A 14,297-nucleotide genomic window follows, 5' to 3' on the forward strand; every position below is an offset into this window, starting at 1 on the left:
CAGAAGTGATGGACTCCTCTGGGGAGTCAAAATGCTTCCTCTTGCATAATCTTTTCCAAGGGACCTCTTTGGAGGGGTACCTTGGAGAGGCTTCGGAAGAGTGGGGGGTGCCCTATGTGGCATCCTGAGACTTTGGATCTCTGCATCCCTGTGAATGCAAGGATATAGAGGCAGACACCAGTGCTTTGGGGGGGTAGAACATCTGGAGATGACAGTGGAACTGTCTGTTGAGACAGTGCTCTCCTCATCACCTCAAAAGCCCCCCACCCCTGATCTGAGGATATCCCTGGATCCAAAGAAGTCGAGGGAACCCCCAGGATCAAGGACGATGAGCCCAAGGCTGAGGTAGGAGCTGAGCTCACCCGAGCCAATGCCCCGAGAGGCAAGGTGGGATCCAACAACTACCCAGTCTGACTCGCCTAGCCCGGACTCAAATGGAGAGCATTGGCTCCTAGACTCCTCAAGCTCCAATGGAGCCAAGGACGTCAGAGCAATGGTTGGATCCAAAGATCCCATCATAGTTCTCGGCTCTGAGGGTTACACTAATATCAGCTCAGGACATTCCGACTCTGAAATCCAAGTTCAGATCAGAGGAGGAATTGGAGCAGAAGGGGAGGATGCGGTTGGATCCAAAGCCCTTGGGGTTGGATCTGACAACAACTTGGCCAGCACTGGTGTCCTTAAAAGCCTCTGTACTACTCGATCCACAGCGTTATCTGATAGGCTCCTGGAAGACCGAGTCGAGGGGGCTGAAGACTTGGAATGCTGTAATATTGGTGACCTTAGAGTAGGGGAGAACAGCTCAAGTCTGGGACTGGCTCCGAATCTCAAACTCTGCCAGCACTGAGACAGATAGTGTCAGAGCTGTAGACTTTTTGGATCTGATGGGCTTAGGATCTGGTGTAGACATTTTGGCAACCTTTTTTGATGGATCAGATAAAGCACTAGAAGAGGAATCAGTCTTCACAGACTTGTCCGATTTAGGAGACTCGTCAGTTTTTGGTAAACCCAGACCATCTTGTATAGCCTCTGAGAAGGGGGTTTTCAACAATCCTCTTAATATCAATTTGTTCTTCCTCTCCAGGAGAGCTCTGTGGTTAAAAGAATGACAAACTGAGCAAGACTCCTGGAGATGGACAGCTCCTAGACAATAGACCCAAAGTATTTGTCTACCACTTAAGGTAATTTTCTGCCCACATTTCTCACATTTTTTGAAACTTAATGGTTTTGAATCCTTACTAGACATTTTGGCAGAGAAGAGGAATAGTGACAGAGGACAAAAGGTAGCGAGAAAAGTTTTTTTTTTAAACAGTAATAACTTTGACAGAAAAAAAACAGTTACAGGGAATTAAAGGAGGGCACAGCCCTCTAACTTAAATGGGCTATGTCCAGGAGATGGAAAGGGGAAGAGATGGCCCTCTAACTTAAATGTGCTATGTCCCGGAGATGGAAAGGGGAAGAGATGGCCCTCTAACTTAAATGGGCTATGTCCAGGAGATGGAAAGGGGAAGAGATGGCCCTCTAACTTAAATGGGCTATGTCCAGGAGATGGAAAGGGGAAGAGATAGCCCTCTAACTTATATGGGCTGAAAGGACGGTAGTTCTCTAACTTAAATGAACTACTTCAATTGGATTTCTGGAAGAGAAAAACAGCTAAATGACAAAAATAAGAGCCCTTTAACTTAAACGGGCTATTTATCTTTTAAAATAAAAGCTGGGAGAGGGACAAGAAGCCCTGGATGGAAGATGATGGCTAATAGCAGAAAAACAGCCACAAAAACAGAAATAAACAATCTAGCAATAACTAAAAGTAGAGAGTATAATAAAAAAATACTTAGCCAGAGCTAGCAGAATGAGCACCCCATCTTGTTTAGTGGCAAACAAGATTTGGGGAGGTTTTCTGGGGACTGCTGCAATAAAGTTTAGCCACGAGGTGGTAGAAGACCTTACGCTTGAATATAAAGGCAGAGTCAGATCTGAGGGTTGGATCCAAACTCATCCTGGTAAGAATGAAGGTGAGATAGGACAACAACACATGTAATCTTCTTCCTCCCCATCCTTCATACCTTATGCTTTCACTTACGCCTCTTCCTCTGCTTACTGTTCACCCATTTCCTTTTTTCTGATCTACCCCATTTCCTCCCCACTTCTTTGATGAATGGAGTTACAACTTTTTTTGTACACACCTACAATGAGTATCTGTTGTTCACAGTGCTGCATTTCTTGTGCTGGATTGGCACTATATGCTGTTGTGGGCTGATACACTGCATTAATTGGCTGCACTTCCATGACTTGTCTGCGCATCCATCATGTTGATCACATGAGCTGCAATAGTGCTACTTGTTCCCTCATCACTACATGTCTCTTTATTTATGAAGTCATTCCTCAAAGTGTCAGTGTTATTCATTGCCTAATACCAGTCGGTTCTTTGTGCAGTAGCCTCCTGTCTATGAAGTATGATCTTAGTATAATGATAGAGAGATGCAGGACCTGACAAAAGGTACTTCTTTTGTTTGTTGTCAAAGGATTCTTTTGCTGTGACAGACACCTCAAACTTAGTTAATAGAATCATGTGCCTAAGTCTGCCATACTCCACCTGAACAGTTACATTGATTTAAGTTAGGTCGTACTTAATTTTTAGAGCTATTTCACTTCATACACACTGAAATCTGACAAGGTATGTCGAGTTTAATAAAGAGGATTTTGCTATTCTGTGCATATTCGTGTCTTTGTGTCTGTTCCAGGAAACTTAAGAATTCATTTGGAAGGTCCATGGTCCTAAACTATAATGTGTTCTCATTTTAGCAAAAAGCCATCAACATTAAGATTGCCACAATAAATTTAAAGTTGCAGACAATGATAAATAGAAGTGCATTTCTGAGCTATATGCAAAATCCTGTGCATACAAATACTCTATTTGAGGGTGTTGGCAAAGTTTTCTTCTAATGGACATAGTCAGTAGCCACAAACTATTTAGAGAGTCTCAAAAAAGACTGTGACAATCTGTTAGTTGCCTCCAGCAAAGGTGAGGATGGTATACGGACTGTGATGTATTTGGGTTTATTTTCCATAACTTCTGTATCCCACAAGTGTTCAGATAAAAACAGATATAGGAGAGATGAATGGACTTGTCTAGCTTATTTACTAACATGGCAGAAAAATACATGAAGAAGGAAATCATGTAACATACAAACCTACATTAGCCTTATAGGATACTTAAAGAGGTACTAAACTGTTGTTTACATTGCAGCTTCTCCTCTTTAATAACTAATTTTGCAGTTATTTGTACAAAAATTTTACCTATGCTATATGATATCTAAGACTGTCATGTGAGATGTAATTCCCCATGTTACTTTAACAATTAATAATAGAAGCTTTACTAAATCAGTCTTTGCTATCCTTTCTGAAATCATAGCATGTTTTCAACTTATGCCATCTGCTAGGCATTTCAGCAATTCTTCCATTTCTAGCTCTTGTAGTGGTTTTTTTTTTCCTTTGTTTGACAGACAGACACCCAGCTAAGTCTCCATAACAGGTAAGAAATTATTAATCTCTGGTAAGTTTTGCTGAGAGTATTCAGAATACACTTTTCTCTCAGTATAGTTTGATAGTGTGCTAATACGTAGTCCTTGTTCTGCAACTCTCTCATCTCTTGTGATTCCCTGGTCATATCTTGGATTGTATTACAACTGGTAAGATTACTGGAATGAAATCAGTCCTGTTCTGCAGGGATGCCTTCCATTTCTCCTTAGTAACTAACCTTGCTTTGTTTTGATAATATAGGGTATATGATTTGCAGCTTTTTTTACTACAGTGACTTCCTACAGCCATTTATCTTTCTACTAGATTTTGCATTTAAGTCACTTCTGCCTTATACTAGGGCTGATATGGCTGTTGACTTTTTGTCATACCAGGGTTCCTGCGTTTCTGAACATCTTGCCAAACAACTTTACATGGCATTACTTCTGATTCGAACACCACCAAACACACTGGAAACCAGTTTAAGTTTTCTTCTGATCAGCAACTATGAAGCTGATAAGCCAGTAGGTTGCAGTACTTAAGCAAAACTAAATAACAGACTTAGTGCATGTCCTCATTATAGTTTCTACAGTCTGGCTTGTTCTTTCCTCTTGGTCATTAAATTGTGGCAGTTTCAGACTGGTAATAATATGCTTGAACACCTATTCTTAGGAAATCTTATGAAATTCTTATCAATCATTGAGGACCACTGAAGTCTATTGTCCAAGATAAAGACATGAAGATTTCTGTTTAAATTTCACACATGCATAACACTGCCACCTTACCTGAACATGGTAGGCTTGATTAGCGAATTTTAACCCCTTACCTGTGAAATGTCCGTGGTTTGTAGTGTCGGTTATTTCTGTGTCGGTGTTTTCGCGTCGGTGAAGTCGGTGTCGGTCTTTTGCGTGTCGATCTTCCGTCCTAGAACCATATATATATATATATATATATATATATATATATATATATATATATATATATAGAGAGAGAGAGAGAGAGAGAGAGAGATATGCATATATACAACAGTGGGAAAAGGCAAACCCCCCCCTTTTCAATATTTGGAGTTATCAATAAAAAGAATGGAAGCCCTATATATATATATATATATATATATATATATATATATATATATATGTAATGTTTCATTAATGACAGTATTATTGGAATAACTTTGCAAAAATAACAGTTGTAATTTAGAAGGTTTTGGAATTTTTTGGCGTGCAGTTGCAGTTAAACATCTGTTTTTGTGGGTGGAGTTTGCTATAGATGTTCTTTCCTTTCCCTTATGGTTGTATGAAAATAGAATTAACACATTCAAGTAATGGATTGTAGAATGCAAACAGGGGCATCCCCCCACCACATGTGCTTCATTGAAAGCATATTTTTGACTACTTTTGGATTTATTTCCATGTGATACATACTGCTGTGGTCTATGCCCGTACACAGACATACACATATGGTTGCCACAGATCAGCCCCCACTTTTTAGGATCCACATTAATGTTCATTACAGAGCTGTGTAAAATTTATCTTCAGTAATTCATGATTTGATGTTAGTCACTTCAGCAATGAACAGAGTTGTGTGTGTGTGTGTGTGTGTGTGTGTGTGTGTGTGTGTGTGTGTGTGTGTGTGTGTGTGTGTGTGTATATATATATATATATATATATATACGTATATGTGTATGTATATACGTATATTTGTGTGTATGTATGTGTGTGTGTGTGTGTGTGTATGTGTATGTATATATATATATATATATATATATATATATATATATATATATACCTAGCTAAATAGATATAGATACATAAATATAGATATCTATACACACACACACACACACACACACACACATACATACGCGTGCACACACACACACACACACACAAATAAATATGAGAATTGTATTACATTCATCCCTGTCTCTCTCTATTTTGAGTAACATTTTTATTATTGTATCAATGTAGGGTGCACTAACTGGTTTTCTTGGTGGCCTTATAATCACTCTTTGGGTCGGAATTGGAGGTCAGCTCTATCCCCCACCACAACACAAAACCAGACCTTTACCACTGAGTACAGCTGGGTGCGTCTTTAATATAACACATACCCAGGCTCCAGTAACAAACACTGCATGGACAACAGCACAGAGCATTGTGACAAGTAGTTCAAGGTAAGCAGGACATTCTTTGGTGCTTGTTTAGTATTACAAGTGTTACAGCAAACCAGTAAAATCATTTGTGATCTATCTTAGGTCTGTTTTAATGGATAAGGCATAGAAAGAGTTCACCAAAATTTGCATATTCCATAGTTTTGGAATTTTCACAGATATGTATAATTTATATTTTACATAACTTTGTAAACTGACAGCAGTCTTCAAAATTAGTCATAATTTAGTAATATTTTTTGTCTGAAGTCTAAAACATAATGTTTAAGCAATAAGTCACATTCATTCTCATTAAATGACAGGAACACAATTAAGTCAATCCATTATTACTCATACGCAAACATGACTAAACAAAACTTATGTACTCACCACTATAATATGTCTGTGTTGTCTGTTCCCATCCTTTCCTCAATGGATGGGTCTCGGACCCAACCTCAGATCTAGTCACAGCCTCTTCCAAGCTTTGTGTCCAGTGCTGATGTCCTCCCTCTACCCATAAACTATGTGAACAGGACAAGCTACAATTTTTAACTTGTATGAGGCAAAACAGGCAGAAAGACAATGCCTTCAAGAGACAGAGCTAGGTCAGTTAGGTCCATCTCAGAATGAAGTCATTTGTTACCATACTATATTGCAACCAAAACAAAATAAGTGGGGGGTTTGGGGGAAGCTGAGCAAAGGACTGAAACAGACAACACAGATTTAACGTTATGATGGGTGCATAACTTTTGTATTTGATGTCTTTTCCATCCATTCCTCAATGGGTGGGACAGAGTCCCCAGCTACTTTTGCACCTGAGAGGCTTCATTGAAGGATATTCTGGAGCACAGCTAAACCAAAACAGGCCCTTGTTGTACCTTGAGTATCCAATTTGTAAAGGGATATGAAGATATGAACTTTGGACAAGATAGCTGCAGCACATAGATCATCAACTGAAACTCTAGAGAAAAAAATGTAGATGAAGCTACCTATCTGGTAGTGTGTGTTTTCAGAGAGAAATTCCTTTTTCTGGGTAAACAAATAAAATACACTGAAGCAGCCATCAAGAAAAGGTAACTAACTTTAGACACAGCTTTACCTAATTTAGTGCTGGAGAAGAATACAAACAACTGGTCAGATTTTCTGAAGGACTTAGTGCAGTGTAGATAAAAATGTAACTGGCGATGAACATCAAGCAAATGCAAAGTATATGTGTCCTTGTTTGAGAAAGTTGAGAAGAAAACTAAAAGATGTATGCAGTGATTATGGATGATTCCAAAGCCACCTTGGGGAGAAAAGAGAGAATGTTTTTTAAGAGATACTCTGTCCTTATGAAAAATTAAGTATGGACACTTTGAGAATAATGCATGCATTTCTGAAATTCTCTTGGCAGAAGTAACATCCACCACATCTTCAAGGATAAAAACACAAGATCCACTTTTTCAGTAGGTTCAAAGGGAGGACTGGCCAGGGCCTGTAAAGAATGGTAATATCCCATGAAAAGACTGCATCTCTAAGTGGAGGTCAGAGTAAGAAAATACTTTGAAGAAAGACCTTGAACAATCTAAGGGAAACTATGGGAGTATAATTCTTTCTTATGTGAAATGAGTAAATTGCTGCAAACTGAACTTTAGTAGTCGAATAGCTGGAACTACCTTGAAAAAGATGTGTGAGCAAGTCAAACATACATGGAAGGGAAGCTTAAAAATGATCTCAGTATTATTCTCTACAGCTCAAATAGAAAACTTTTTCCATTTACTTCTATAAGCCTTCTGAGTGGAAGGTTTCTGAGGGGAAAACAAAATGTATACAACTGGAGATGACAACCTGGACTGTTGAAAGGTCACTAGAATTGGAGAAGGTATGCAGTTAGCTTGAGGGATGGAATATTCAGGTGAGGCAGCCCCAGTGGGTGAGAAAGTAAATCTGAGTCCAAGCCCAGAACTTAAGGAAGGTGTATTAGATGAGGTCAAGGGAAGGGAAACCACACCTGTTAAGGCCAGTATGGGACTAGGAGGATTACCTTGACCATCGCTGGTGCTTGTAAGAAATTTGGAATCGGAGGTGTCAGAAGAAAATAATAAAGGAGACCTGGGAGCTAAGGATGTTTTGAGCATCCCAAGGTGACTCCCCATTATGGGGGATTAGTGCAAAACCCCCTCCTAAGCACCAAGACCCATTGTAACTTTTTATGCAGCAGTCAATATCTGAGGTAGCTTGCTCTATTCACAAGTTTTATAGGTAAGGGGAGGAGTATGAGCACCAGAACCAAAGCTTGGAAGTGGCCACGGCCAGATCTGAGGTCAGATCTGAGACCCATCCATTGAGGAACGGATGGAAAAGACAACATCAGATCTGCTATTAACAGCTATTAAATTGTTATTGCATTTTTACTATATAAATGTATGGTATCATTCTAGCCACTAGTTGGTATATGATCACTGTGCGTTGGAAAAGATATGGAGTATCACTGTTGTACCACCACCTCCTAACCAGGAAATGCATTTCAATAATTCATGTTTAAAACCAGGTCAGGGAAAGAGATGTAATATCAGGCAAAGTACATGACCATTAACTTTGTTTTTAAACATGTAAACGCACACAGCAATGTATGACTTGGTTTTATTTCAAGGTGCATGTTTTAATAGGATTTTTCGTTTGTTATATATATATATTTTTTTATGCAAATCCCTGACTTTCTGCCCAGTGTTCACTCGCACAGTAATATATGACAGTGTCCACCACCTTCAGATATCACTCACATTCAGAGATATCCCTGTAGATAGAAGACATGTCTGTCATTGGTGGGATATCCACAGTGAAGTACCTTTACTATCCCAAGCTCTCCAAATCAGCCCTTTACTCATTATCCAAACAAGGAGCATTTACTCACTTCTGAGAAAACAGGAGGATTCCTTTCTCTCGATTTTTTTTCTAACTTCTTTGAGGGTACTGACGTGGGTGTGGAATGCTCATTTCTGTATCTGACCTTTGCCTGTCAACTTTGGGGAATATGTCTTAGCTTCCCCACAACATTTTGGGCTCAGTCGTCTTTTTTTTATTAATTCTTTTAGTCAGTTGAAGATAAAGGAAAAGCACATGCTAGAGCCTAAGTTGCTGAGGACATTTCTGTCTCAAAGCACAACACCACTCACGAGCCACAAAAGCCATACTTTCAATGTTGCACACAATTGTTCACAATAATAAAAATGACAGTGCAGTAAAACCACAATCCAAATTAAGCGCTTTTACCCAGGTAGATCCAAAGCTTCATCAGAACATAAAATACTGGCTATTAACTATTTTTATACAAATTCAAAATAATTGCAACCAATAATTTAACCTCATGCATATTAATTAGATTGTCAATGGTAAATTTCTAACTCATTAACAAACTCTTCCTCCCTTGTCTATGCCTGTTAAAATAATAATGTGTGTATTATAATTAACCTTCTAGTCTAATTAAAAAATGTACAAAGTTAATAGTTGTAATTACACATTCTATTCTACTCATATTAAAACATTAAAAAAAATTGTTTAATCTACCTAGAGTTTAGCTGATCTCAACTTCAGGACACTATTAATACTCGAGTGGTCATTTAGACCTGTTTTTTTCATTGCATCTAATCTTAGCTGCCAATATACTTCTTTATATTCTAGGCGGGCTTCCAATGGCCCACCCCTAGCATCTTGTTTTATTTGTTCCAGTACAAAAAACTTGAATTTACAATCCAAGCATTGTCTCTGATGTCTGTATAGGGCATTGGTATCTCTTTTCAGGGTAATTTTGTACAAATGTTCATGTATTCGTCTTTTCAAAGGCTTATCGGTCTTGCCTACATAAAATCTGTAACATGTTAGGCAAATACTGATATAGACAACCCCTTTACTGTTGCAACTGAAGTGCTCCTTGGTCCTCATTTTGAACTTCCTAGATGGAATAAAAATACTGTCTTGCTCCAAAATATTACTGCATTGTAACAGAACCCACACTTATGCATCCCACAAATCTTTTGGGAGCTACCTGTCCTGTTCTCTGTACCTTGGTGTTCCAACATCTCCTTAATATTCATGTCCCTTTTCTTTATGAATATAGGTGTCTGTGGAATAGCCTTATTAGTTTCATTGTTTATAATCAATAATTTCCAGTATTTCTTGATAATGTTCTCAATTTCACATGGCTAAGCCGTGTGTGTATAAATGAATGCCAAATTATACTGGGAACATTTCTTGTCAACGTTCTGGTTTTTGTGGCTCGTGAGTGGTGTTGTGCTTTTCTACAGTTACGTTTTGGGTTATTGCAAATTTCTGTCTCACCCACAGTGGAAGCAATTCAGTTTAGGTTCCATATCATAACTGCATTTGGAAATTTTGATGCATCATTCCAAATTACAGCAATCTTTGTCCTTGTTTCATTTTATATGTGGCAGGAATCTTCAGGCTCTCTAAACAACTGACTTCATAGGTTCATAGGCTCATAGGCAACCCTATCCCCCCAAAAAAAAATCAAAAGTTCCCCTCTATCCTGAAGGAGGGCAAGATAAGATAGATTGGAGGATTTGAGGTTGACCATCGAATTATCGGGTCTATATTAGAACACCGAATGGAAATAATATCGAACGGCATAACAGCGACCAGACCTCGAACTTGCTATTGTGGGGGGCTGAGCCCCCCATACCCCCCCGCTAAATATATATATATATATATATATATATATATATATATATATATATATATATATATATATATATATATATATATCTCCGAGATCGCACTACAGTGAAGAAAGGGCAAATATTCCAATCTTCACTGTACTGCGATCCAGCAAACAGCACTTCGAGGTCCGGTCTTTTCACTGTTATGCCGTTCGATATTTTTTCCATTCGGTCTTGTAATATAAACCCCAATTATCAAGGTTTTTCTTGAATGTGGCAAAGCTGCTACTTTGATGTGTCGTAAATTTTTTTCCCCCCAAAAACGAGGGATGTATTTAGATATGAATCTTTCATGCCAACAGGTCATATTTATCTGCTGATGAAGGTATAGCTCCTTTAAGTGAGCATTTGAGGTATATTAGTTCTGTGAAGGAACAGGAAGTCAATTAGGGTTGGATCTTTCATGCCTCGAAAGGCTACACACAGAGCTCTACAGAGAGGTCTATAAAAGACTTGGTACAGAGAAAGGGCTGTTAATCTCTCCTAATAACCAATATTTTTGAGTCCACTTATTTTTTTAGTTATGAATCTCTGAGGTCTCTCAAGTTGTGTGAAATGCTTAGACAATTACATGTGGAAAGGTGCATTGTATTCAACAACGGGACTGATAAGATATAAGTAAAGGAGAATCAAGACTTCTTCAGATATAGTGGCGATCTCTTTGGAAATTAGATAAGTCAGATAAAAGGCTTTCTGAACTACTGCGAAAACATGATAAAGAATTGTCAACAAGAGTGCTCAGATCCCTTACAGCAGTGTCTGAATGGAGGGGTGCATCACCTATATGGTATGTGAAATTGTTTTGTTTACCAAAATGAACTATGCTACATTTTTATAATTAATTTGAGACCATTGTCCTTGCACCAGTTGTTAACATGGTCTAACCAATGCTGGAGCAATTATGAATCAGCTGAAACTGAATGCTGACATCCAGTTTATAGTCATCTGCAAACTTAGTTAACCATAGATAAGGAGTGCTGACCTGAAGGTCAGAGAAATATATCCATACAGGACAGGGCCCAAAACAGAACCCTGTCTATATCACTGGGAACATTTTTGCTTTTAGAAGTGGCACCTGCAACTCTAATCACATGGGTCCTACCAGACAACCAGTTAGCTATCCACAGCACAACATAAAGACTTCTATTCAGATTTACAAGTCTGTCAATAATGAGTGCATAGGGAATAGGGTTAAAGGCCTTATCCTGGTCTAGATATGCTAAATATACTACATAAGCACTACCCGCTGTTTGAGTTGCTTTTTCAAATAAATTAATGAGGTTAAGGAGGCAGGACCTTCCTTTGGCAAAGCCAAATTGATGAGGGTCCAGGGTTAAGTGATTTTCAATAGCCAGATTAATGAGATCTAAGATAATCCGCTCCCTAGATCTACACAGGCTAGTGAGAGTAATGGGTCTATAGTTACCAGGGTCCATGATTACGCCACCCTTGTATAATGGCATTACAATGGCAGTTTTCAAGGCTTCAGAAATGTAATTAGTAGAGATGTTTTAATTAAAAAGGTTAAGTAGGGATTCAGGCAGGCCATATTTGGCAATGATAATCAGACAACCTGGCATGTTATTACGGATGTGCTTCACGTGACTAAAAACTCAAAATACTGAATTTCATTTGACTGAGAAAACAATACCTTATTTTCAAAATACTAAAATCTCATTTGCTAGAGTCTCATTACACTGAAAGCTTACAGTATTGAATTTCAAACTACTGAATTTTAAGCCGTAGACGTGATGTGTGTTTCCCTTCACCTGTGACTTGCTTGTGATAAAAAAAAAAATACTGTAACTTAAGGTGTTGACTGTCAGAATACCAACAGTAACATAGAAAGTAGTGTTGTAGTGTTTCTAAATGTGGGTATGTCTCTTTACAATTTTATGGGAAGTATCTAAAGTAATATGGCGGACGTTTCTTGCACTCACGGCAGTAGTGGCAGTGTGTACAATACGGTAAGGTAAGTAAAAGGTATATGAGGTTTTCCGTACTGCACTGCAGTCTTTGAGTTAGTATATATAGTGGGGGGGGGTGTGTGGGGGGCATAGCCCCCCACCTAGTTGGTTTTATATTGTCCAGTTTCTGTTAAGAGGGAAAGTAAGTAGTTTTTAAGTTTTGGAAAATGTTAGTCGTTGGTGTGCATGTCTATAGCTTAAAATTCAGTATTTTAAAATTCAGCATTGTAAGTTTTCAGTATGAGACTCAATCAAATGAGTTTTCAGTATATTGAAAATTAGGTATTTTGGTCTCAATTAAATGAAATTCAGTATTTTGAGTTTCCAGTCATGTGAAGTAGAGCCGTTATCACAGCCCATGGATTAGATATTCTCATTTTTTGAGATGGCTGACAGAACTTGTTCCATAGAAATTAAAAGAGGTGACTGGGATTGTGGAACCTTTGAAACAGCTATAAGTATGGGAGGAGTAAATTCTGCACTCAATTTGTTAGCTAGAATATTAGCTATTTACTTTGTGTCAGAGTGCAGTATTATTATGGACTAGCTTCAACAAGTGTTGGGTATTAGTTCTTAATTTCCTGACATAAAGAAAGATTTTCAGTTATTTTTGGTTTTAGCGGCAATTTTAAGTTCATACTCAGCTTAGAGCTTCTTAATGGTTACATTAAGCGTTTCATTAGTTTGCTTAAGTGTGTTCTTTAGGTAGGTAGAATGATATCTCTTATGTGTTAAGCAGTTTCTTTCTGTTGCTATACCATTAATTTATATGGGTATTCCACTGGGTATTCCACCACAGAGATTTTTTTTTAATTTCTAATTATATTTAGTGTGGATGGGGACTGCCTTATCAATGCAACTATTTAAGTAGGAGAAGAAGTCAGAGGCATGGGAAGCAGCTTTAGCTATAGGATTCTTCAAAGGATTACAGCAGAATTCATTTAGGTCATCAAGCAACTGATGAAGGCTGGCTTTTGAGAAGTCCCTTCAGAGATATTTACAGGGAAGCACTAACAGTCTTAAAGGAAAAAGTCAATTCCAGTCAGTGGTAAAGACTGAGATAGTAATGCCAACCTCAACGCTGGACAGAGAAATTCTAGAACCTGAAGGGGATGATGCATTCTTTTGATGTTGTATTTTTCATTCATTTCTCAACAGAGGGTTCAGATCAGAGACTTGAATCCAACTCAGCTGCTTCTACCAGATTGTCAGATCCAAAACTCTTGCACTCCTCCTTTTACCCATAATGCCCCACCAACCTAACATACCTCAATATCTCATTTGCCACCTTTCAGCTTCAGACACAGATTCTGTCCCTCTTGAGCTTCGGGTGTTATTTTCAAAATAGTCGTGAGATGTTTTTAGAAAAAATATATTCCTATATCTAATTTGAATTTCTCCTACTTCCCTTGTCATTTTGCTAGTATCCTTCAGCTAATTTTTGTTTTTAACTGCTACTGTTTTGTCAGTACTTCTCTGCAGTACCATTGTTGGTATGTCATTATCTTAAACTCTTTCTTACTCATCAGACTATCCTTTGCACTACCATTGTTGATAGTTCTTTTCTTTTCCTGTGTTTTCTTCTTCTTCCTTAAAAATATATAATATATAAAAAAAGTATATTTTTACATAGCCTTAATAATTTTTCTCCTCTTTGCAGACTTACAGTATGGCTGACAAACCTACCAAGTTTAAAAAGTGCATTACCCGTGGGCATAAAATCACTAATTCAGATGCCTACAGGGAATGTGTATATTGCTTAGGACCTGCTTATTTGGATGGAGATTGCACTATTTCCTTGGGGGTCAATTATAGAGTGTATATATCACATATAATAACTGATCAGCAAAACAAATTAATGTTGAAGGACCTTCTCCCTTGTACTACTATTGCTTCAATAGATGGGGCTCAAACCCCTTCTAAAAACTGACAAGGGGAAGCCAGACTCAG

The 14,297-nt window shown here is 38.1% G+C and overlaps 1 protein-coding gene across 1 annotated transcript in view; it reads left to right on the forward strand.

Annotated features, from left to right (window-relative positions):
* The window catches only part of LOC122805770 (sodium-coupled monocarboxylate transporter 1-like), a 515,621-nt gene that overhangs the window by 462,862 nt on the left and 38,462 nt on the right, over window positions 1-14,297 (forward strand). Inside the window, exon 12 of the mRNA XM_044076038.1 lies at window positions 5,490-5,663. Within this exon, the coding sequence (XP_043931973.1) occupies window positions 5,490-5,663 (174 nt within the window). The remainder of the gene's footprint in view (window positions 1-5,489; window positions 5,664-14,297) is intronic.

Source organism: Protopterus annectens, chromosome 7.part0 (assembly GCF_019279795.1).
Source record: "Protopterus annectens isolate FY-2018-M chromosome 7.part0, PAN1.0, whole genome shotgun sequence".
NCBI classification, from domain to species: Eukaryota; Metazoa; Chordata; order Ceratodontiformes; family Protopteridae; genus Protopterus; species Protopterus annectens.